Below are 24,308 nucleotides of genomic sequence, written 5' to 3'. Positions count from 1 at the left end.
TGATGGCTATGTTGTTTGTCATTTCCAGTAGCTGTCACAATATTAAACAGTTTTCTCTTTTAAAAAGTAACCTCACAGAGTAGGGCTACTCGTCTCGTCTCGTCATCCTCCGCTTATCCGGGTCTGGGTCGCGGGGGCAGCAGCCTCAGCAAAGAAGCCCAGACAGTCCTCTCCCCAGCCACCTCTGTCAGCTCTTCCGAGGGAACCCCGAGGCGTTCCCAGGCCAGCCGAGTGATGTAATCCCTCCAGCATGTACCGGGGAGGCCCCGAGGTCTCCTCCCGGTTGGACATGCCCGAAATACCTCCCAAGGGAAGCGTCCGGGAGGCATCCTTACCAGGAGCAGCGGCTCTACTCCGAGTCCCTCCCGGATGTCCGAGCTCCTCACCCTATCTCTAAGGCTGAGCCCAGCCACCCTGCAGAGGAAACTCATTTCGGCCGCTTGAACTCACGATCTCGTTCTTTCGGTCACTACCCAAAGCTCGTGACCATAGGTGACGGCTGGAACGCAGATCGACCGGTAAATCGAGAGCTTCGCTTTCTGGCTAAGCTCCCTTTTCTCCACAACGGACCGGTTAAGCGTCCGCATCACTGCTGACGCCGCCCCAACCCGCCTGTCAATCTCCCGCTCCATCCTACCCTCACTCGTGAACAAGATCCCGAGATACTTAAACTCCTCCACCTGAGGAAGGACCTCCCCCCCGACCTGGAGTGGGCAATCCACCCTTTTCCGGCTGAGGACCATGGCCTCAGACTTGGAGGTGCTGATTCTCATCCTAGCCGCTTCACACTCGGCTGCGAACTGTCCCAGCGAGAGCTGGAGGTCACTGCTCGATGGAGCTAGGAGGACCACGTCATCCGCAAATAGCAGGGATGAGATCCTCCCATCACCGAACCTGACAGCCTCCACCCCTCGGCTGCACCTAGAAATTCTGTCCATGAAAGTTATGAACAGAACCGGTGACAAAGGGCAGCCCTGGCGGAGTCCAACCCTCACCAGGAACAGGTCCGACTTACTGCCAGCCACGCAAACCAGACTCGTGCTCCTTCGGTACAGGGACTGGAGGGCTACTCACTCATCTTTTAAGTCAGTGGTTCCCAACGGGTCCAGCCACGGAGTCCAGATTTCTCCTTAGTAATTAGTTCAAGGTCCACACAGTTTAATGCATTCAGCGTCATACCTGCATTTGGCCAGGACGTTGAGCTCGTTTGCTGTCTCTGTCAAATAGCTGTCAGCTCGTCACTCCCTCTACAGCAGTAAACGACACTTCAAAATAAAAGCGCTATGCTGGAAATTTACTGCACTTAAAAATAAAGTGTTTGAGGTTTTTTTTACAAACTTGACACGTTTGCGAGTCACTTGCAGCCCATTTGGAATGGACCTGCAACCCACTTTTGGACTGCGAACCACCAGTTGGGAACTACTGTTTTAAGTGGTTACGTCTCCAAGTCTGATCTCGAACACACAGCTGATATTTACATGGTTTGTTTACATAAAGTAGGCCTAACAGAAATGCATGTTTAATGGATTCATAGTGGACACAGACCTTTGATGTTATGTTATGTGACGCTATAGTCAGACGCTCGTTTGCTGTTGAGACATGGTGTCATTATGTTCCACTCTGGAGCGGCTGCTGAATCAAGTGTGACAGTGTGAGGCATACCGGTCTGGTCCGGTATTATGCATAATATCAAACAGTTTTGATCATTTTTACATCGGCCAACCCCTAATTCCCTAAGCCTAACAACTTGAAATTTGCTCTTACACTGTGTTTATTAATGAGATCAAAAGGTTTGATCATGAATCTCCATTTGGGACTGAATAAGTTGACTGCATATTATCTAATGTTTTTCTGTGATGCAGTGGAAATTTTAACCTTTGGGCCCTTGGACTTTTTGGGGTATTTTTACTGCCTTTACTTTTAAGCTCATATCACAGTCATTATAAACGCTACATACACATGGTATATCTTGGTTTTGTTTTTTTTTCCAGGAAAATCTGGGCTCTCCATATTTGCCATCATTACCTGTCCTTCTATGTGCCTATATTTTATATCAATTTTTAAATCAATGAAAAAAAAATCTGTGTAACTAAATTCTTACATTTTTATACAGTGGTGGAAAAAAGTTTTCGGACACCCTTAAAATTTTACACAATCTCAAATATTATCATGAAATATTTGTGGAAAAATCTTTTTTGTGTTTCAAAAGGTGTGGCTGCATTAGACAGATACAAACAAATACAAATTATATTTTTTTGTTTATTGTTTACAAGAAAAACTAACAAAACTAAATTCTTGACAGTTTCAATGTCAGTTCTCAACATTGTCGGTATCAAAGTCAACAAATAACAGAGAATGTGTTCAAAACTGAACAAAAAATAAATAAACCATCACATCATCAAATTAATATTTAGTAGTCCTGCCACTGGCACGTAGTAGAGCTCTAATCCTGGCTGGCATGTTCCCCACGAGCCTTTCACACTGTTGAGGGGTAATCTTGTCCCATTCTTCTCGAATTACTGCTTTTAATTCTTCTAAATTCTTTGGTTTATGCTTTGAAACAGACCTTTTGATAATCCACCACAGATTTTCAATGGGGCTCATGTCCGGGGATTGAGCTGGTCACTTTAAGACCTGGATACTGTGCTCCTGCAGCCAAGTTCTACTGGCCTTGGATGTGTGGCAAGGGGCATTATCTTGTTGAAACATCCAGTTTTTACCTTGACGGAACAGTGCACACGCAGAAGGGAGCATGTGGGTTTTGAGAATGGTACAATACTTGGTAGAGTTCAATGTGCCATCACAGACAGTGAGATGACCAACACCAGCAGCACTCATGCATCCCCAAACCATGATACTGCCTCCACCATGCTTGACAGTAGGTACTGTACATGCTGGAGATAATGCTTCGCCTGGCCTTCTGCATACCCTCACATTAGTAGGAGGAAGATAAAGCTGGAAACTGGACTCATCCGACCACAAAATCTTCTTCCAATTCCTGGCTGTCCAGTTCTTGTGTGCCTGGGCCCAACGACACCGGGCTAACCTCTGTCTCTCATTGATCAGGGGCTTCTTGATAGCCTTGTAGGACCTTAAGCCATGATCTAAAAGTCGGCCACGTACAGTGCAGGTGGAACACTGGACACCAGTTTGGTTTGACCACTGCTGCTGAAGCTCCTGTGATGGCACTCGGCGGTTTTGCCTGCACATGCGGATCAGGATGCGGTCATTTCTTGCTGAAGAAACCCTTGGACGCCCAGATCTTGGTTTGTCTTCCAAGCTGTTGGTTTGTCTGTATTTCTGCAGAGTGTATCCAACTGCTGGCTATCTGGCGACAGCTGTACCCTTCCTGGCTGAGAATCTTTATCTTCAGATGTGTTTCCTGCGGTTCCTTGTTTTAGCCATTTTTGTGTCTCAAGAACTTTCAAATGTGCTGGCTTTATGTAGACACGAAGCTTGGCAACAAAAATTGTGTCTTTTAATAAAAAGAACGACCTTCATCACTGGTACCAAAATAACCCAATACTCAAAATTTCTTATGTATTTTTATGGAACCAATCAATTTTAAGTTTTTAATGGCTTTTTTAGGATTTATTTAGTATTTTGGCTGTGACTGTACTAAAAGAAATTGCACTTGAAGACCTAAGAGTGATTCTTAATGCAATATTTCACAAATGCATGGGGTGTCCGAAAACTTTTTTCCACCACTGTATGTATCTCACCATAGCAAGTTGGAAGTAGACATATTCTGCCATTTATGAAGAGGGGAGACTCTCTGGAATCAGGCAATATAAGAACCATGATAGTGGGACATCCTGTCACTTCACAGTTGTCCAAAACATGTGGTTTGTGCCAGGCGGACATAATTGCCAGTATTTTTTCATTATTGCAAGAAATTCCATTGACTCATTCACAAGTCAAAAATTTGTTGTATTTGAAAGGAACATGCAATATTTACATCTAAGATAATAGAAAAATAGTAATAATATTATTCCTCACTATATGAAGTGACTGATAACAAGATCTGTATAATGGATTGTAAAGAAATTCGTCAGGTTTTTATTTTGTAGACAACTGATCTGTATTTATAGCCTGATGGGATGACAGCACAATGATGTGTTTGATATCATCAGAAAGCTCCGGTCCTGTGCTTTCATGTGATATGCGTGGCATTTGTGTGCAACCCTGCATTCGTCAGTAATCCATCCAAGAGTAATGTGTGTGCAAAGCTGTATGAAAGCTCTGTTATACATAATTTTAGTGTAACTTTATCATTTTTTGTCGTTGTGAAAACATTGGACTACCGACAAGTGCTTGGTCTTGTCGGAAAGCTGTGACGAACGATTACAGAGAAAATCAATAGAGAAGAACAGGTGTGAATTTGGACGCACTTTGCGTTGTTCGTGCCCATAGGGTTAAGAATTTCAATTTGTACAATTTACTCTCTGTGTCCTTGCAATTCCCTTTCCTTTGAATGCTATCCACCTTATTTTTCACGGAAACACGGGGGCAAAACAGAACGCAGCCAGCTTCCGTTTTTTTGTGCGACACTTCCGGTCCAGCACTCTTACCACTGTGTAAATGGGAATCGCCTTGTTGTTTACCTTGCTGAGTTTAGCTATATATATGTATATATCACATTTTTCACGTCACTATATCACCATTTAGACTAATCTGATGTTTGTAAAGTCTACAAACACAATGACTGAACAAACATTAGTATTTTCTCTGTGTGTAACAACATGGTTATCGTAGATTAGCTGGGCTAACTGTTAGCTGTTAGCCGTGTCTGTAATAACTCACTAAACTCACAAAGTGGCCCGTGAAAAAAGAAATTTTCTCTAGCGGATGTCTTAGTTACAACATGATTGAGCTAACTGGAGTAGTTTCATGTCGTATCCGACAACGGGAGGCTTTTAACGGATGACGATCCTGATGTTAGCTTTGCTGCTAGTGTTAACGTTAGCTGTCCCTGTCAGCTGAAGCCACTGATGCTTTCTAGACATCGTGATTTCCCAAAACTGAATAAATACCACACATAGCAACACAAAACTGCTTTGCTAGCTCAATCATGTTGTAACGGCTGGATGGTTTATGCGTACATGCTGATTCAGGTGCTATCAGAGCCGATCCATGCATCACTATGGCTTAATGATCAACTCAGTCAATTAAAACAACCCGTCCTGTGTTAGGAGTGTATGTCGCTGACAGAAAGAAAGAAAGAAAAGGGAAAAAAAAGATAGAAAAGCAGCGTACACCTGACATATTTATTTCTCACAGTTGTGCACACGTTTGGCTGGCATGCAGAAGCGCTGTGTGTGTGTTGAGGGTGTGAGCCACAGCTTCAGCTGCTCAGGTAGAGAGGCTTAGCCCGGTGTGTTTTTTCGCTGATTCGGTTCTGCAGGTTCTCTGCTGGTACACTGGAGATGGGGATCCAGCAGTTTGTCTCACTCGGGATAGATTGTGCTTTTTTGGTTCATAGTTTATGATTGACGTGTGATTTATTTGCGTTTAGAGGGAATAAATTTCCGTTATAATGGAAACGTGGGCACAGTTATCTATACAAAATACACAGACTAACTAACTAACTAACTGATTGACTAACATAAACAACTGAAAATTGAAAAAAAAATTAGCTTGCACTGTTAGCTCCAGTAAGGGAAAGCATGAGGGAAAGCGGCTGACCGGAAGTCATGCACAAAAAAACGGAAGTTGATCACTCTTTACTTCCGTGTTTGAAAATAAGGTGGATAAACAAGTGTACAGATAGCTTTTTTCTCATAGAGCTGCTTGCAGATAACCTATTTCCTATTTACAGGATTTAATAAAGGAGTCATAGTGTAAATACTGGACTGGGCATTTTGCACTGTACCAGCAGAGAATAATGGTGCAGGTAAACTGTAAAAATATGTGCTTTTATTTTAGTTAGATAAATTGTTACGAAGAAATCTTGGGCAAAAGTAACTTTTTCAAGTGTATGCAGGTGGGGGGAGGTCACCTTTGACGTAGCTCTGGTGGTAATGTTCTTGCAGCAGGCTGCAGTAGTTGGTGAGCTCCTTGTGTTTGTGAGGCTGAGCCAGGAGGTCAGTCCAAGGGGAAGAACTACTGCGGTCCTGAGACAGTGACCTGCAAGAGGACAACAAAACAGAATACACACTGAGACGGGAATTCAGTTCACCGTTAGCAAGACTAATGAAGGATCTGCTGCACCCACATGGATCACAACCTAATTTATTGTTTTCCAATAGATTTATGCTTATACAACCTAAATTTCACATATAGTACGTGGAAAGATACAATGTCAGACAACATAAAAACAGACAATTCCATTCCATGTAATTGTATATAAGCATTTAGAAAGCTTCAGCCCAGATCTCCACAGCAGTAAGCAAAGTCCAGGGAACCCACACACTTGTGAGGGACAGCTCAACCTTCACAAATGCCATTTAAGTGTTGTATTCAAGAAAAAAAAAATCAGGACAAAAGAGAGGACAAAATATAAAATGGTAAACAAAAAAGGGCGTGAGGCCCCTTCACTTCCGGTTAGTCGAAAAACTCCGGGCTGTGCCTCCAGATGGATTTCCAGATTGACTGTGTAGAGGTGAATCTTTATATAACTCACCTGTTTACATTTTATTAAGGCTTAAAGTTATGCATATTTCAGAGCTGCGCCACATAACCGCTTATCCTCTGGACAGGACGCTAGACTATCACAGGGTTGACATATAGTGACAGACAACCATTCACACCTACGGGCAATTTAAAGTCACCAATTAACCTGCAAAAGATGGGCAATCGGCATTTGCTTGTGCAACCAAGCTCCAAAGGCCCCACACAAGCAGCAGCCTTCCTTATCTTATTTTAATGCACAAACATTATGCTTCCTTTACATCTGGGATTGCCTCTTATATGATGTGATATTCTTGAATAGAAAACCTATTTTTTTGGCTTCCTGATTTCCTGGCAATGATGATGAGTATTTTAATGGAAAACTGTGTGAATTCATGACAATGGCAGAAAAAAAAAGGCAACTACCTGACCAGTGCTACAAACGAACATTACACAGCATAGCACAAGATAAGTGAACAGTCTCTGGACTGAACAGTGCTCTAACACTGACAAGTGTGAAAACGGACTTGATTAAATATAAGTTGTGCTCCATGTGTGGCAGCACTGTACATCCCGTGCGTATATGAAGCAACACAAGCCTGAGAAGGAAGCACAGACCAGCCTAGGATGGCTCTGGAGCCTACAGTATTAGAAGAGCAACAACTCCCCACCCTAGAGAAACACATCTGCTGAAAGCTGAGCAGCACTTCATCTTGAGCTCTATTCTCACACATGAAGATAATCAGAGACACATACATTAACAAATGGACTGCAACTTTCTTCACACAGCATTCATGGGTGAGTGGGTTGTCATACCATGGTGGGAGAATGATTTAGTTAAAGCATAATCCATGCTTATTACAACTTGACTCTTCTTTTAATAGCTTTGTCCATCATTATCAGTTATTGGTCATGATAATATTCTACTCACCAAAGTAATTGCTGAAATCTGGAAACACAGCAGCTTCACTACAACAAAGTAGTTGGATAATCAGAACGGTTTTTAACAAGCCAATAGTTTACCCAGATTATCTAAAACCACTGTCAGTCCAGTAACAACAATGAATGTGTTCATCTGCATGAGTATCTTAGCTTTCAGTCTTATCCTTGTTTAGCTTGTGTTTTGGATCTGATGTTTAAATCTGGTTACTGTATCCCTATATACATGATCATAACAGTATCCTGGTTTTTGATTGTCAGCCTCCAGGTGTGTGTTGACCCCTGAAGTAGGGCTGCACGATATATCTTTTGAACATCGCCATCGTGATGTGCGCATGTGCGATAGTCACATCGCAGGACATGCAATGTTTTCTCTTTTTTTATAGAACATGTAAACTTTTTGCTTCAGAAAAGCAGCTCTGAAGAAAGCTCCTTGCTCCGCTCCACTCGCCTCTCTCTCTCTCTCTCTCTCCCCATCTCTGAGCACTAGCAGCCCCCTCCCCCTCTCATGCACATGCTGCAGTCACACACCGAAAATGAGCGACATGCAAGGGGGAGAAACAGTAAAGGAAGATTTAGTCCCCAAAAGAAGGTCAACGTCCGAAACATGGAACTATTTTGGATATAAAAAGATGATATCCCTAATGCTCTGTTTTAATCTCGAGTACAGAGACATGGCCTCCTGGATCCCTTTTATATACCAGCAATCTTCTTCATTCACAGATGAACCCCCTTATTTTAGAGTGTGACATGTTAGATCATTGACCTCAGCCTGGATTAATAGAAGGGTGTTATATGAATACAATGGTGTCATGGTGAGTGAACCTAATTCTTTCCAAATAGAGCTATTCAAGTCATCTGGTGAAAATTCTTGTATTTTTTAATATCGCAATATATATTGCAAAAAAACCCCGCAATGTCAGTTTTTTCCAATATCGTGTAGCCCTACCCTCAACATTTCAGCCAGTAAAGCCTGTTGAATTGAATTAAGCTGAATTGAAGTGCTCCAACACTCCGTTCCATTCCATGTTCCACCTCACACAAGAGACACAAAACTACAGGTGAGAGAGAGAGAGAGAGAGAGAGAGAGAGAGAGAGAGAGAGAAGCCCCTTCACACTGCCAGATATTCCACGAATGTTGGGCCAATTTGCCGGCCAGCCGCGAGTGTTTATACACACAGAGGCGGAAAGACGAGTTGTCCGAGGTGCCCAATTTTCCGCCTCGAAGGGTAGTCATATTGGAGGAACTAGTGATAGCAGGAATTAGTGAGCAGCTAGCAGCAAGAGGGAAACGCAAACCTGACAGACACTGTAAAGATGAGCAACTGGGAGACAAGGAATTGCGTGCCCTCCTTGCCCTCGCAAATGAAGAGGCCATTAACCATCAGATGACGGGGAGGGAGCGTATCTATGTTTCCTGGGTTCTATGTTCCCCAATTAACCCTGCAAAAAAGGTTCTATGTTCCCTGCTTAAACAAAAAAGGTTCTATGTTTCCCCGGTTCTATGTTCCCCGCTCAACCAAGCGGGAAACATAGAACCCTTTTTGTGTAAGCGGGGAACATAGAACCTTTTTAGCAGGGTTAAGTGGGGAACATAGAACTTGGGAAACATAGGGATGACCCCTGACGGGGACGGTGAAGAACAGGCTGATTTAGGAGAGAATCGCCACCCGACTAGCCGCAGCTTCCCTCCCACCTCACTGTTTACGTCACACACTGAGCCACACGTTTTGTTACTTGCTCACGCCCCCCATTGCCCCGAAAAAGGCACATTCTGTATAAACAAAAGTAGGCAGGCGGCAATTTTCCGCCCTCCCCGATTTTGTTTTTCATACTGCCAATGCTGAAAAAAGACTGATTGGACTTTTCTGCAAATCTGCACAATTCCTATCTAAAAAGGGCTAGAGACAGAGACAAAGACAGAGACAGAGAGAGCATTATAGGTAAGTAAGTGCTCTCTGAGGACACACCTCATTCCACTGCCAAGGGCCACACAAGAGAAGCCTCTGGATTGAGATTCCCTGCCTTGCAGTGACAGTTTCTTAATTCATTTTCAAGAATATTTACAGTTTTTCACAACTGCTAAAACACTAAACCCCATTCTCTGAACCAAATTCTCAGTGGCCTTAACTCATTTTTTTGAATCAAACACTCTTTTGGCCAAACCTTAAACACTGTTCAGGTACTTGGACTCAATTTGCAAAACTCATCTGTTCTCTTTTGCTAAACCTTAAACACATTCTCAGTCACTAAACACATTTCACACCGTGATACACTTGTGTTGTAAAATTGTAAACACTGGCAGCAAAAGGTGAACACGACTCCAACACAGCTGTCATCTTTTACACAGAACAACTCAAAATTGAACACACGTTTCTAATGATGTGATCAGACCAACTGGGCAGGATAAAAGTCAGTTCAGAGTGAACAGGTGGCACATGTGCATCCATCTGCAATGGACAGAAACATACAGACAGGCAGAGGAGGAAGAGTTCGTGTGAGAGGTTGTGGACGAGGAGAAGGGGGTTGAAGAAGAGACCATGGAAGACCAAGAACAATCATTACTGATGAAATTCGGGCAACTATTGTAGACCATGTCCTTGTTCATGGGATGACAATGAGAGAAGCAGGACAAAGAGTCCTACACAATTTGAGCAGATTCTCTGTGGCCAGCATCATTAGGATATTCAGAGAAGAGAACAGGTAATTGTTTCTTGTTGTACAACATTTGACATACCCAATATTATACTGTAAGTATTGTAATGTTCATTACAATACCATTTTTACTGGCTGTATACTAGTGCTGCACGGTATACTGGTACCAACGGTAGACCACGGTACTAAAACACCACGGTAATGATACCATAATGTTGGAGTACCATAGTACTACGGTACCTCACGGTACCACTACTGTGGGATAAGTTCAAAGTCCAATCACAAGAGAGTTTGTGTCCATGCGCCGTTTGTGGCCAATAACGCACGGCTGGCCACCTGGCACTCAATATGCTGCTGCAGTGGTTTGTTTTCCAGTGACGTTTCAGGTATTAGCTGAGCTGTTGAGTATCTTTAAGTAGTGAAAGTTATTATGTATTTCTTTTTACTTGTAGGCTAGATTTGTTTATATACGTATGCTACAGTGATTTGTTTTCCACAGAGCTCTACAGTGCGAGCATTTCACTCGCATTTGCGAGTAAAAGTTTATGCCTGCCATATGAAATGTGCTATATTAATAAATTTGACTTGACTTTGACTTGACTAAAAATAGTTTTGTGCGAGCAAAAGAAATCATTCAGGAGCATGCTGTGCGAGTACAGATTTCAACCAGCAGCAGAAACGAAAGGCGAATCCTGCCGGTTGTGGGTTGAACGAGGGTCAGAGACAGGAATATGGCGGAGCACTATGGCCACTGCAAGATAATGCGGTTTACCGGCGACCGAGCAGCCCGGCTCCAGGTCCAATAATTTCCTCTTCGTTGGTGTCATGACCGCCCAGAAATACCTGAACAGCCGGGCCGCGGCGGCACATAGGTATGTGACGTGTCAGAGGAGAAACGAGCCGTTCACGTTTCTCTATTTGTGGCAGGTAACGGTCCACAAACCTCACTGCACTGAAGGGACTGTTCTTAACTTATCAGAGGAGGAGGGTGGCTGGTTGATTTTTATTTTATTTATTTATTTTGTTTGATCCCCCCAGGTTAATCACTTATTGATGCTGTTTTTGAAGTATGAATAAGTCAATAAGTAATTTATTCCATTGAAATATCATTGATGTACTATAGAAAAGTGATTTATCTTTTTATAAATGGCAAAAGGCACATCTGCCTAATTTTTGCTGTGGTATCATGATACTACTCAGAACTGTGATACTTTCACTGGTATCATACCGTGGGTCCCAATTTTGGTACCGTGACAACACTACTGTATACATTTGTAAGTGCATTTTCCCCTTTGTAGAATTGAAAGACGACTAAATGAGCGCAACTCTGCAAGAGTCAAAGATGTAAGATATGAGTATGTGCATGTAAGTGTAACCTACACACACTTTCAGCACTGATGCTTCCAGTACAATTCTATGTTCATAGGCTGACTGTTACTGTAAGCTAGCAGTTGCAGTTGCTACTTTTACAGTACTTTTTTTAATTATTATTATTATTTTTCTTTTAATTTTATATACTTTATTAATCCCCCTGAGGGGAAATTCAATTTTTTCACCGCCCCTAAACCTGTAAACTATATTGTAATGTATATAAATCTGGAGTGCATACTGTAAATACACTATTGCAGAAATCTGTCTTTCTGTGTCACTTACTGTACTAAACTACTTTTATCCATATAGAGTGTTTGAACTGGATTCCATGGAAACGCCCCATGAATACATTTTCATAGATGACGCATGGTTCAATCTGGCAAAAAGTGGGTGGAGAGGCAGGAACATAATTGATGAATGTGCCATTGTGGAAGTCCCTGGCTGGCATGATGGCAATGTCACACTTTGTGCAGCCATAAGTAACTGGGGGGTTCTCCACCGTCATGCAAACCTGGGGCCGTATAACATTCTCCTTACATTTCTGGGTGGTCTACAGGATATTATAGCTGCGCGTGAGCAGCTGGATCAGCAAGCAGTACATCCTGTATATGTCATAGTTTGGGACAATGTGAACTTTCACCGTGCTGTCCTGATACATGAGTGGTTCACCAACAAACAGCGCTTCATCAAGGTTTTCCCTCCACCTTACAGCCCCTTCCTGAATCCGACAGAGGAGTTTTTGTCTGCGGGGCAGTGGAAGGTCTACGAGTGACAGCCCTACACCAGGGAAACTTTATTGGAGGAGGTGGATCAGGCCTGTGATGATATACAGTGGTGGAAAAAAGTTTTCGGACACCCCATGCATTTGTGAAATATTGCATTAAGAATCACTATTAGGTCTTCAAGTGCAATTTCTTTTAGTACAGTCACAGCCAAAATACTAAATAAATCCTAAAAAAGCCATTAAAAACTTAAAATTGATTGGTTCCATAAAAATACATAAGAAATTTTGAGTATTGGGTCATTTTGGTACCAGTGATGAAGGTCGTTCTTTTTATTAAAAGACACAATTTTTGTTGCCAAGCTTCATGTCTACATAAAGCCAGCACATTTGAAAGTTCTTCAGACACAAAAATGGCTAAAACAAGGAACCTAACACAGGAAACACGCCTGAAGATAAAGATTCTCAGCCAGGAAGGGTACAGCTGCCGCCAGATAGCCAGCAGTTGGATACACTCTGCAGAAATACAGACAAACCAACAGCTTGGAAGACAAACCAAGATCTGGGCATCCAAGGGTTTCTTCAGCAAGAAATGACCGCATCCTGATCCGCATGTGCAGGCAAAACCGCCGAGTGCCATCACAGGAGCTTCAGCAGCAGTGGTCAAACCAAACTGGTGTCCAGTGTTCCACCCGCACTGTACGTGGCCGACTTTTAGATCATGGCTTAAGGTCCTACAAGGCTATCAAGAAGCCCCTGATCAATGAGAGACAGAGGTTAGCCCGGCGTCATTGGGCCCAGGCACACAAGAACTGGACAACCAGGAACTGGAAGAAGATTTTGTGGTCAGATGAGTCCAGTTTCCAGCTTTATCTTCCTCCTACTAATGTGAGGGTACGCAGAAGGCCAGGCGAAGCATTATCTTCAGCATGTACAGTACCTACTGTCAAGCATGGTGGAGGCAGTGTCATGGTTTGGGGATGCATGAGTGCTGCTGGTGTTGGTCATCTCACTGTCTGTGATGGCACATTGAACTCTACCAAGTATTGTACCATTCTCGAAACCCACATGCTCCCTTCTGCGCGTGCACTGTTCCGTCGAGGTAAAAACTGGATGTTTCAACAAGATAATGCCCCTTGCCACAAATCCAAGGCCAGTAGAACTTGACTGCAGGAGCACAGTATCCAGGTCTTAGAATGACCAGCTCAATCCCCGGACATGAGCCCCACTGAAAATCTGTGGTGGATTATCAAAAGGTCTGTTTCAAAGCATAAACCAAAGAATTTAGAAGAATTAAAAGCAGTAATTCAAGAAGAATGGAACAAGATTACCCCTCAACAGTGTAAAAGGCTCGTGGGGAACATGCCAGCCAGGATTAGAGCTCTACTACGTGCCAATGGCAGGACTACTAAATATTAATTTGATGATGTGATGGTTTATTTATTTTTTGTTCAGTTTTGAACACATTCTCTGTTATTTGTTGACTCTGATACCGACAATGTTGAGAACTGACATATTGAAACTGTCAAGAATTTAGTTTTGTTAGTTTTTCTTGTAAACAATAAACAAAAAAATATAACTTGTATTTGTTTGAATCTGTCTAATGCAGCCACACCTTTTGAAACACAAAAAAAGATTTTTCCACAAATATTTCATGATAATATTTGAGATTGTGTAAAATTTTAAGGGTGTCCGAAAACTTTTTTCCACCACTGTAACTGTGGAGTCTTGTCAAGGCTGGGTTCGGCACAACAGAGGGTTTTTCCCCCGTCATCTTGCAAGGGAAAATATTGCCTGTGACGTGGATGAAGTCCCCACACAAAGGAATGATGTGAGTGTGCAATAATGTGCTTTTCTTTTCTTTTCTTTTTTTGATGTTTTTTGTTATGAAAGTGCTGACTGTAGATATCACTTTGACCATGATATTTTTTTTGCTAAATGCATTTACAATAAACATTTTCTGTTAACTACATGCCCTGGATGCTGTGTCCTAAATTATCTTATGTAGTGTCTAACAAATGCTGTGTGGTGAATATATTATATATTATATATTCCTCATTCATTGCCTCATGGCTGTCCCTCCTTGAGGGACTGTTTGCACTTTTATGCAGGTGTCGGTGGTGAAGTGGTGCACATGACTCATGCTATGCACGGACGGACGGACAGACAGCCACATATCTAAAACAGCTAATACATCTGGCTACATCTTTCCCACATCAAATATCCGTGATCGCCTTGACCCACATGCGTAAAAGAGCACACAATTCCGTGTCCTCTCACCGCGGATGCTGTGATTTGATGGCCTGGTACTCACTGTAGCTCACTCTTATAAGACCCAATAATAATAATAATAATAATAATAATAATAATAATAATAAGTTACTGTGGACCTGTATGCCATGCCTTTTAACAAAATTACCAGAAAGGTTTGCTGAAAAACAGGTAACGTCAGCCTGAATTACTCACGTGCATCTCCGGTGAAAATCGCTGACATGCATGGGGAATACAGCTTCTACAGGCTCGCCATAGCTTACTGTCAGGACTCAGGGACCAGAATTCGTGATGGCGGACCGTCGCGATGGCGATATTTCGGTGTGGCTGCCTGTAACTGTTGGTTAAATGGCCCGTTCGGTTGGTATTGGGATAACTGGGGCTTTACTGGTATAATGCAATAGCACCACCCAGCGGTGAAACCCGTGTACATGAAAACAATGACCCACTCTAAATGTTTAGAGATTTTTGTACACGAACTTACCCCTACATTATACAGTATTTTTGCACTAAAAAACATACTGGACAGGAACTGTAACCAAATAACGGCCTGGTGCAGGTCAGTGCAAAAATAGCCCCTGGTTCTTTTAAACAGCCTGGGGTCAAAATCGATTTTGTGAAATAAACGCCCAGGCTACTATTTGGAAAAATACGGTATCTATGTGTTGTAAAAGCATTTTGATCTGCTGCTGTAGACAGCCTGTCTAAATGATGTCTTGAAGCCTGTCTGATTGTATGTGGGGGTTTTTTCTTCATGTTGGCATGTTAAGCTTGTATTTTCGGTCTCTGGAGACACTCCAATAAATTTGCCTATACAGTATTGTACCAAATTGGCCTTTGTTTTACTGTGTTTCATACACCGGACCCCTTGGTTATCTTCTAGAAATGAGCTTGTAATTAATTTATTTTCTTTATTTTCTGTGAAGTTAAATAATGATAATTAAATGTCCGCTCGCTGTCCGTGGTGCTGAAATATGCACCGAAATAGGTCCGATGGTTTCACTGCTCTCACCAAGTCGTGCATTACATGCAGACATGAGGTATTATAAATGTGAGAAACAGCTTCATGTCCTTTGAAAGACCAAAGTGAAGTTTTATAAGTTTAAGTTCATATTTTTGAAACTCCATCATCAGTAGCTCTGTGACGTCATGTCATATCGCCATACCTTTTGCTGAAACGACGCCCCTACCTGGAGGTCTGCACAGAAGACTCCTGGCTCTCCTGACGACCACTCATAATTTAATTCAAACGTAATTTTGGGGAAAATATCCATCTTCTTGGTGTAACGCTAGTGTCAGTTTGTGTCAGTGTAGCAAGTGTGACAGTTGGTTAATTAACGGTTGTGTTTATATTTTTAACACCTGTGAGCAGAGTGATTTTACTGTTACATGTCCCAGTGATGTTATACTCTATATCAGCACTCACGGAATGCTTCTCGTCCAGTCAAATTACTCGGTCGGAACTAAATGTTGTATAATTAACTTTATGTCTTAGCCAAACAAAACACTTAAAATCAACACTATTTTACCACATTTTGTAATTTGTAGACAACTTAAGTAGCCAAACATACCCCATACATCACATCATGTGTGGCATATCCGATGTACACAGTTATTACCTCACTGTTTTGAGTTAGTATCCCTCAATGATGTTATCCATCGTGACTGAGAGATGAAGAGTATGGATTGTCGAAGGCTGAAACTGTACTCATTCACCTCATTACTGGACTTCGTATCTCATTATTTTGACTTGGTAAGTCATTACTTTGACTTAGTATCTCATTATTTTGAGTTAGTAAGTCATTATTTTGACTTAGTATCTCATTATTTTGACTTAGCAAGTCATAATTTTGACTTAGCATCTCATTATTTTGACTTAGTAAGTCATTATTTTGACTTAGTATCTCATTATTTTGACTTATTAGAGCTTATTTTTTTCCATCAAGTGGCGGAAATGGGATTCCATAGCTGTCAGTGCCAGTGCGGTGTTGCTGCAGGAGGATGTGGAAGGTGTCGAGGTGCGAAAATTTAACACTCACCAGCTTCATTATTCGACCATAGAAAAGGAGACACTCGCCTTACTATGGTCACTGCAGCATTTCGAGGTGTATCTTGGGTCTTGTAGTCTCCCCATCATTGTTTACACCGACCATAACCCCCTCGCATTCTTTGCACGCATGTACAATCACAACCAACGTCTCATGCGCTGGGCCCTGTTGGTTCAAGAGTGGAACCTTGTGATTAAGCATAAGAAAGGGGCCGATGATGTCGTAGCCAACACCCTGTCCCGTGTGTAGTCTGTTCAGTAACAAATCCGGCAGGTTTGTATTTATGTGGGGGGGTGTTACGGTCTCCGGACCTTAGTACATTTATTTTCTGTGTTTAATGTGCTATGCACGTCATTGTGGGAGTTATTCGGCCAGCACTTGTCAATCATTTATGTGTGTGTCTAATTGTCTGCTTTTCTGGAGGGAATCCCCGGCGAACCATGCCTCCAGCCCACCCTCCTTTGATGCTGTTCAGTGTTCCCCTGCTTGCTGGTCAGCCGGCCTCCTCGCTGTCGTCATCGGTTCCGGCCAATCACAGCTTCACCGGCCTCTCGTCCAAACCTTTAAAAGCTGCACGGCGTCAACGGTGTTTTCAATTGCTGTAATAAGTTAGTTGTTGTATCTGGGGAATCTGTGGGCTTTAGGATTTAGCTCCTTAGCCTAGCCACATATCCTTTTTCACACAAACGTAGATTGTTTGCTGTATAGATCACTAGATTTATGGGTGTCGGTTGAGTGTGTTTTGTTTGACAGGTAAGTGATAGAGCAGACAGGCAGATATGTTTTGGTTTTGTTATTGTGGGTGGCCTTCCACCACCGGGGTGTTTATTTTGTTGGTGACAGGTCAGAGTTTTGTTTTAATTGTTTTATGGTTTGCCGTCACCCGCAGCCCTTCCCTGAGTTTGTTATACCTTAAATGTAATTCACCGCTGAGGCTCCTTTCTTGATGCCCGATTTCCGGGTTGTGTTGCAGAGTCTGTGAGCGTGTTTTCTTTTTGTGTGCCGCTTTCTTCAAAAGCGTAGCTTGTATCGTTAATTTCAATTCAATTCAATTTTAATTATAAAGCCCAATATTACAAATCATAATTTGCCTCACAGGGCTTTACAGCATACGACATCCCTCTGTCCTTATGACCCTCGCAGCGGATAAGGAAAAACTCCCCAAAAAAAAACCCTTTAACGGGGAAAAAAAACGGTAGAAACCTCAGGAAGAGCGACTGAGGAGGGATCCCTCTTCCAGGATGGACAGACGTGCAATAGATGTCGTACAGAACAGATCAGCATAACAAATTAACAGTAATCCACATGACACAATGAGACAGAGAGAGAGAGAGAGAGAGAGAGAGAGAGAGATGCAGGTAATGACAGTAGCTTACAACAACATTATTGAAAGTAATAATATTATAGTTATAGTTCTGGCTACTGCGGTACAATATGTTGAAAGTATATATTAATATCTGGCAGTATACAAGTGTAATTTATATTGTGTATGAATAAATGGCAGCTTGCCTTATTTACTTTACTTTCATTGTCTGGTTTTATGTTGCTTCCCTTACCCCTAGACTCATACTGGGTTGTAACACCAGACCTGACTGCTGATCAACGAAAGCAACACACCGCCTTCAATGAAATCAGAGATCTGCTACGGAAGACCAAGCTGAAGCACGGGGTGGTAAATCCAGGGAAGATGCTGATTACTTTCAATAATGAAATGCGAGCCTTCAAGACCCCATCTGAAGCTATGGACTTCTACATGAAGGTGATCCAGCCAGCTTTGAAGAATGACTAGCAGACTGTGTGGTTTTGCCTGAAATACAGGTATGGAATTTGGTCATGAACTGCGCCAGAGACAAAAAAAACAAAAACAAAGGAATACAGTAAATATTTTGCTGTTTTTTGTTAACTTGGATGGACAATACAGTATAGTACATAGTACATATAGTACATTTGTGATCTGTTTGTGATTTTATTTTCCCCCTTAATTTAATTTACTTAGAAGTAGAGGGGACAGAATAACGTTATTGAATTAGTTTTATACTGTCTAGTACCTTTTTATATTTAGGGGCACAATGGGGATATAAAGGGGAACGCTGATGAAGCTGAAGGTATGGGGAGGCAGACGGGAGGAGTCACAGAAATAGGGAAAAATGATGTGAATAATTATGAATGGTTGACTCCCTTTGGTGGGTTTTGGGAAAAACAGCTGGGGAATGACATGGGGAAGTGGCCTGAGGGTAGAATTTACTTTACTTTATTTTTATTTTACTTTATGTGTACAGTTTTTGGGTTGTTACAGTCCCCCTCATTTCGCATACAAGTAATGTCACATAAGTTGTGCAGCTAAAGTTAATATGGAAACAGGTTCACCAAATCATTTTAATACACAGTCAAGGATTAACTTAAAAGTATTATCTTGGAATGTCCAGGGGATTAATAACCAGACTAAGAGTATAGGGTGTCTTGATGTTATTGGCAGACAAGGTGCGCAAATTGCATTACTTCGAGAAACCCTGAATAATACAACAAGATATTCACAAAATAGGAAATAATGCGTATAAAGTAGTTGCTTCATCTTCTGCCAATAACAAAACAAAGGGAATTATAATAGTGCTTTGCAATAATCTCAAACTACATGTAATTGCTAAAGGGCAAGATGAAGAAGGTAGAATATCTTTTATAAAAACAATTTTTTGTGAGAAAAGAATAGCTTTTCTGTCAGTATACACACCAAATATGTATGAACCTGCTTTTTTTGCTAAATCATCTATCATCTTGGGTGATATGACTGATTATCAATTCATTTTTGGAGGAGATATGAATTCTGTGTTTGATCCTTTGATGGATCGCTCTAAAATAACTAGTACTGGCTCTCTCAACTTTAGCATTATCTAATATGGCGACAAATTATGCCATGGTAGATGTTTGGAGAGTGTATCATCCAGACAGGAAGCAATTTAGTTTTTTTCTCAGCTAGACATCAATCATACTCCAGAATTGATTATATTTTGATGTCAACTAAGATTATTTATTTGGTGCAGAAGACAGAAATTGTATACATGTCTATTTCTGATCATCATGCTAATTTATGCACAGTATAATTTTTCTAATACTCCAAATCGGGCCCCTAGATGGAGATTTAATTTAACATTATTATAGAATGGAAAGTACTGCGAGCAGTTTCAATTAGCTTTACGGGAATTCTTGGATCTCAATGAGAATTTTGTGAATGATATAAGGTTCTTATGGGATGCTACCAAAGGTTTCATTAGAAATAATACTACAGCATTTGCCTGTGGTCTCAATAAGACAAATCTTAAAAAAATCACAGATCTAGAGTATATTCAAGCTAGACTGACTGCAGAGCAGCAGAGTAATTTTGATCCTGAAAATGAAATTGAATTATCCAAAGTAAAAGTAGAATTAAATGCATTACTTACACGAAGAGCTGCGTTTCTAGTTCATGGAGCGAGGCAAATAGAATATTTGGATGGAAGTCGCCCCAGTTTTCTGTTAGCTAGCAAAATATGTGAAAATGATCGAATGGCTGATATTTTTGCAATTATGTCCAATGATGGTGTTCTACTATATGACCCATTACTAATTATTCGTGAATTTCAACATTTTTATATGAAAACAATATTCTTCAAAAGAACAGTGTACAGGGGCGGCACGGTGGTGTGGTGGTTAGCACTCTCGCCTCACAGCAAGAGGGTTGCCGGTTCGATCCCGGGCGTGGGAGCCCTTCTGTGCGGAGTTTGCATGTTCTCCCCGTGTCAGCGTGGGTTCTCTCCGGGCACTCCGGCTTCCTCCCACAGTCCAAAGACATGCAGATTGGGGACTAGGTTAATTGGTAACTCTAAATTGTCCGTAGGTGTGAATGTGAGTGTGAATGGTTGTTTGTCTCTATGTGTCAGCCCTGCGATAGTCTGGCGACCTGTCCAGGGTGTACCCTGCCTCTCGCCCGATGTCAGCTGGGATAGGCTCCAGCCCCCCCGCGACCCTCAAGAGGATGAAGCGGTTAGAAGATGAATGAATGAATGAAAGAACAGTGTACAAAATATAATTTTGACATTTTTGTTGAAGGGATTAATTTACCCACTCTTTTCAGTGAGGATGCAAGATTATTAGATTCTCCTATAACGTTAGATGAATTATATGCTGCATGAATTGGGTCCTTTATTATTACATATGATACAAACATCTATACATAAAGGTGAATTTAATAGAAATGTGAATACCGCAATTATCTCTGTTTTGCATATAAGGCGTCTCCTCCACATTATACATTTTAGTCAGACGATATCATCACCATGTGCAGTTTTATCCGTCGATGCAGAAAAAGCCTTTGACCGGCTTCAGTGGTCATATTTGTGGTAGACACTGCAGCATATGGGATTTGGGAAAATGTTCATAAATATGCTTAAAATTTTATATGCTAACCCAATGGCCATGGTCTTAACGGGCAATCAGTGTTCCCCACAGTTTGCCATTGCTCAGGGTACCCGTCAGGGCTGCCTTGTGTCAGCACTCCTATTTGTTTTATCCCTTAAGCCGCTAGCCCAAGAAATACGAAATTCGCAAGAGCTGGAGGAAATAACAGTAAAAGACACAATTCATAAGACATCTTTGTATGCAGATGATTTGATAATATATCTGGACCAGGTACCAACTTCTCTTCCAATTGTTTTAAATATACTGAAGGAATTTGGTTCTATTTCTGGTTATAAGATCAATCTGGGAAAGTCTTCTTTGCTGCCCTTAAATGCGGTGCTGAAGAGTATTAACACAAATTCTAGTGTCTAATTTTAGATACTTGGGACTTGACATTTACTCTTTCTTGGACAAAACAGTGATGAAAAATTACAAAAAACTTTCAAATTCTATTATAGAGGATTTAAGTAAGTGGTCAAAACTAACAATATCATTAGCAGCTAGAATCTCTATCGTAAAAATGAATTTACTTCCTCGGAAGACTTTTTACTGTAGTATGTTACAAATGCCCCCATTAGCAGGTTATTGGAATAAATTACAGAACCTTGTATCAAAGTTTATATGGAAAGGACAAAAACCAAGGATTAAAACTACAATACTTCAGCGTGATAATAGATCAGGTGGCTTAAATGTCCCAAATTTTGAATTGTATTATTTATCTTTTATGCTTCGTTCATTGGAAAAGTGGTTCGAAGATGAGTTAAAGACCCCTGGGTCCAATTAGAAACACATATCATATCACCATATACTTTTAAAGCTGTTCTTTTTTCAAGTCTATCATATAAGCAATGTAGTACTAAATCTGGACCAATAATAGGACATTCGATTCATACTTGGCAGCAATGTGTAAAGATAGGCCACTGGGAAACAAAGTGGCATGTAGATATCCCAATATTTAATAACACTATTTTACAAATAGGTGGAAAACCCATACAGTTCCCAAAGTGTCAAAACACTGGTATTCATACTCTCTCAGATATCTATAATAATAATGGCCTACGGTCATTTCAAGATCTGAAAGACATTTTTAATTTACCAGGGTCTTCCTTCTTTTTTTATTTACAATTGCGCACAGCCATGCGTACATATGGGGTACCATGGACCCAGCCAGTACCTATTCACCCATTGGATACATATGCTATGGGAATGCCCAGAGGTTAACACCCTCTGGATGCAAGTAACAAGAACTTTATCAAATATATTAGAATTAATTATACCCTTCCATCCAAATATTATTTTATTGAACGATGATCCTTCCCTTGCTCTATCAAGCCATCAAAGAAAGACTCTTTTTTTGTGGATTAAACGCAGCAAAAGAAATAGCGGTAATGAGATGGAAACATCCACAAGATTTAAATATACGTTACTGGCAGTCATCTTTTTATTCTAATCTTTCCATAGAAGTGGCAATAGGTAGAATAAGGGGCATTAAAGCTGAAGTAACAGAAGCTCTTCTTCTAATAATGGAAAAATTGAAATCACAACAACTAGCATGTGTAGAGATTACTGATGTCTGTTTATGGTCCTATATGGTGTACGCCTAAAATAATATGAATATGTCATCCTTTATACGTGTATGTGTACGTGTATGCATATGTGTATAATGTTGCATGCGTTGTATGTTTTTTTGTTTGTTTGTTTTTTAAATTGGGGGTACACTTGGATTATACATTGAATCTGGATGAACAAGTTACTCAGACCAAGACCAGAATCTCCATTCCATTGAGGGCTGGTTTTAAAACACAGATTTAAACCAATGTAAAATATAAGGATGAGTTTTTCTTCATTGTGACTACAAAATACTATTTATATTGATAACACAGTATATTTACAATAATGGCAAATTCTCACTGCAAAGATCAGTGCTGTTCACTATCTTACTTCTATTTTAGCAATTAGCTGATGGTCAGTATCTATCTGAACTTCGTGTTCCAGTGGAGCTGATCACAGATGGTGGTTCTGCTGCAGGACAGGCCAGCTGGAATGTGATGTCTGGAAAGTGTATTTCCTCTCATATGATTAGACTGATCAAATGTGTAATTCCTTAAAACCTTTTTTTCAAATAGGTATCTGGTATATTTCTTTTAATATGTGGACCCTGCCTTTGTCTTTCAGTACCTGAAGAAAATGTCCCTAGGTTGGCGGCTGGAGTTGGGATGTACCAGCTGCTCCTTCAGGTGCTCCAGAGAGCAGTTGTAGACGTAGACTGGACACTTTAATTGGCTGCTGTCGCTGGTGTTCTGCTGGGAGACCTGCCTGATGAAGCTGATGTGTAAATCTGCCTTCTGCGGCTCAGAGAATTGGACCCCTTCTTTTTCTACCAGATCTGTAAAGATAGAAAAGTAGATATTTTCTTAATTTATTTTCTCTGGCTCAGCTTACCTTTTGTGTGTAAAATACATGTGGTGCCAACATAGATTTCAATGTGTGTCAGTTAACAAGTTTGCGGTGTTGCTTTAGCCCTAAACCTGTCTTTAACTAGAAGATACCAATTTGCTTTTGATTACAACTCTGGATAAGTGTGTTAAACCGACCTGAGCCTGGGGTCCCAGACTCTGTCTCTGACACTCTGCTGTCCCAGCTCTGCTGGTCAAGGACCAGGGAATCAGCGGCTCCAGTCTGGCCCTCAGACTGTGGTGAGAGCACAGGGGATCTGGCAGTGAAGAGTCCGTTGCTGAAGCTCCTTCGCAGTTTACTGGCCATACTGAGGCCCGATTCAGACCTCTCCAGCCCGCTGATGGAGCCAGATAGGGAGTCAGCCTGAGATTTGTTGCTAGGAGTCAAAGTGTCATCCTCCTGTGTGTTAACATTACTCTGAGGCTCTGTCTCCAGCCCTGACACCATCAACATCAGAACATCTGCAACATAAACATAACAACCACGTTTATCTCTTAGGTTTTGAACACATTGTTCATAATACATATGAAACCACAAAATAGTAAAAATCCAAGATGTACCAGTGAAGGAGGCAGGGAGAAAGGTGAGGAGAATCTGCTGGGAGTTGATGTATTTGGCGTAGCACCTCCACTGTGGCACAGAGCAGCTCCTCTCCCCCAGCAAAGGCTCTTCACCCACAAGGTCTGCATTACTGAAACTCTGTCAAAGACAGAGAGGAAACATATGTTTACTGTATCACTGCACTGCAAGAACAGTAATAGAGTTGTACATTAGTTTTACATTTCCAAATAGCTCCTGTCAAGAAA

The 24,308-nt window shown here is 41.4% G+C and overlaps 1 protein-coding gene across 1 annotated transcript in view; it reads right to left on the bottom strand.

Moving 5' to 3' along the window:
* Positions 1 to 24,308, bottom strand: part of szt2 (SZT2 subunit of KICSTOR complex) — a 461,751-nt gene that overhangs the window by 372,745 nt on the left and 64,698 nt on the right. The window contains exons 24-27 of the mRNA XM_049588526.1: positions 24,063 to 24,201; positions 23,640 to 23,963; positions 23,224 to 23,431; positions 5,999 to 6,126 (exon numbers count right to left, since the gene is read on the bottom strand). Coding sequence (XP_049444483.1) covers positions 5,999 to 6,126; positions 23,224 to 23,431; positions 23,640 to 23,963; positions 24,063 to 24,201 — 799 coding nt within the window. The remainder of the gene's footprint in view (positions 1 to 5,998; positions 6,127 to 23,223; positions 23,432 to 23,639; positions 23,964 to 24,062; positions 24,202 to 24,308) is intronic.

The sequence above is a fragment of the Epinephelus fuscoguttatus genome, linkage group LG10 (assembly GCF_011397635.1).
Source record: "Epinephelus fuscoguttatus linkage group LG10, E.fuscoguttatus.final_Chr_v1".
NCBI classification, from domain to species: Eukaryota; Metazoa; Chordata; class Actinopteri; order Perciformes; family Serranidae; genus Epinephelus; species Epinephelus fuscoguttatus.
Note: the sequence above shows the minus strand (reverse complement) of the source record. Positions and strands in the feature narration are given on the sequence as shown.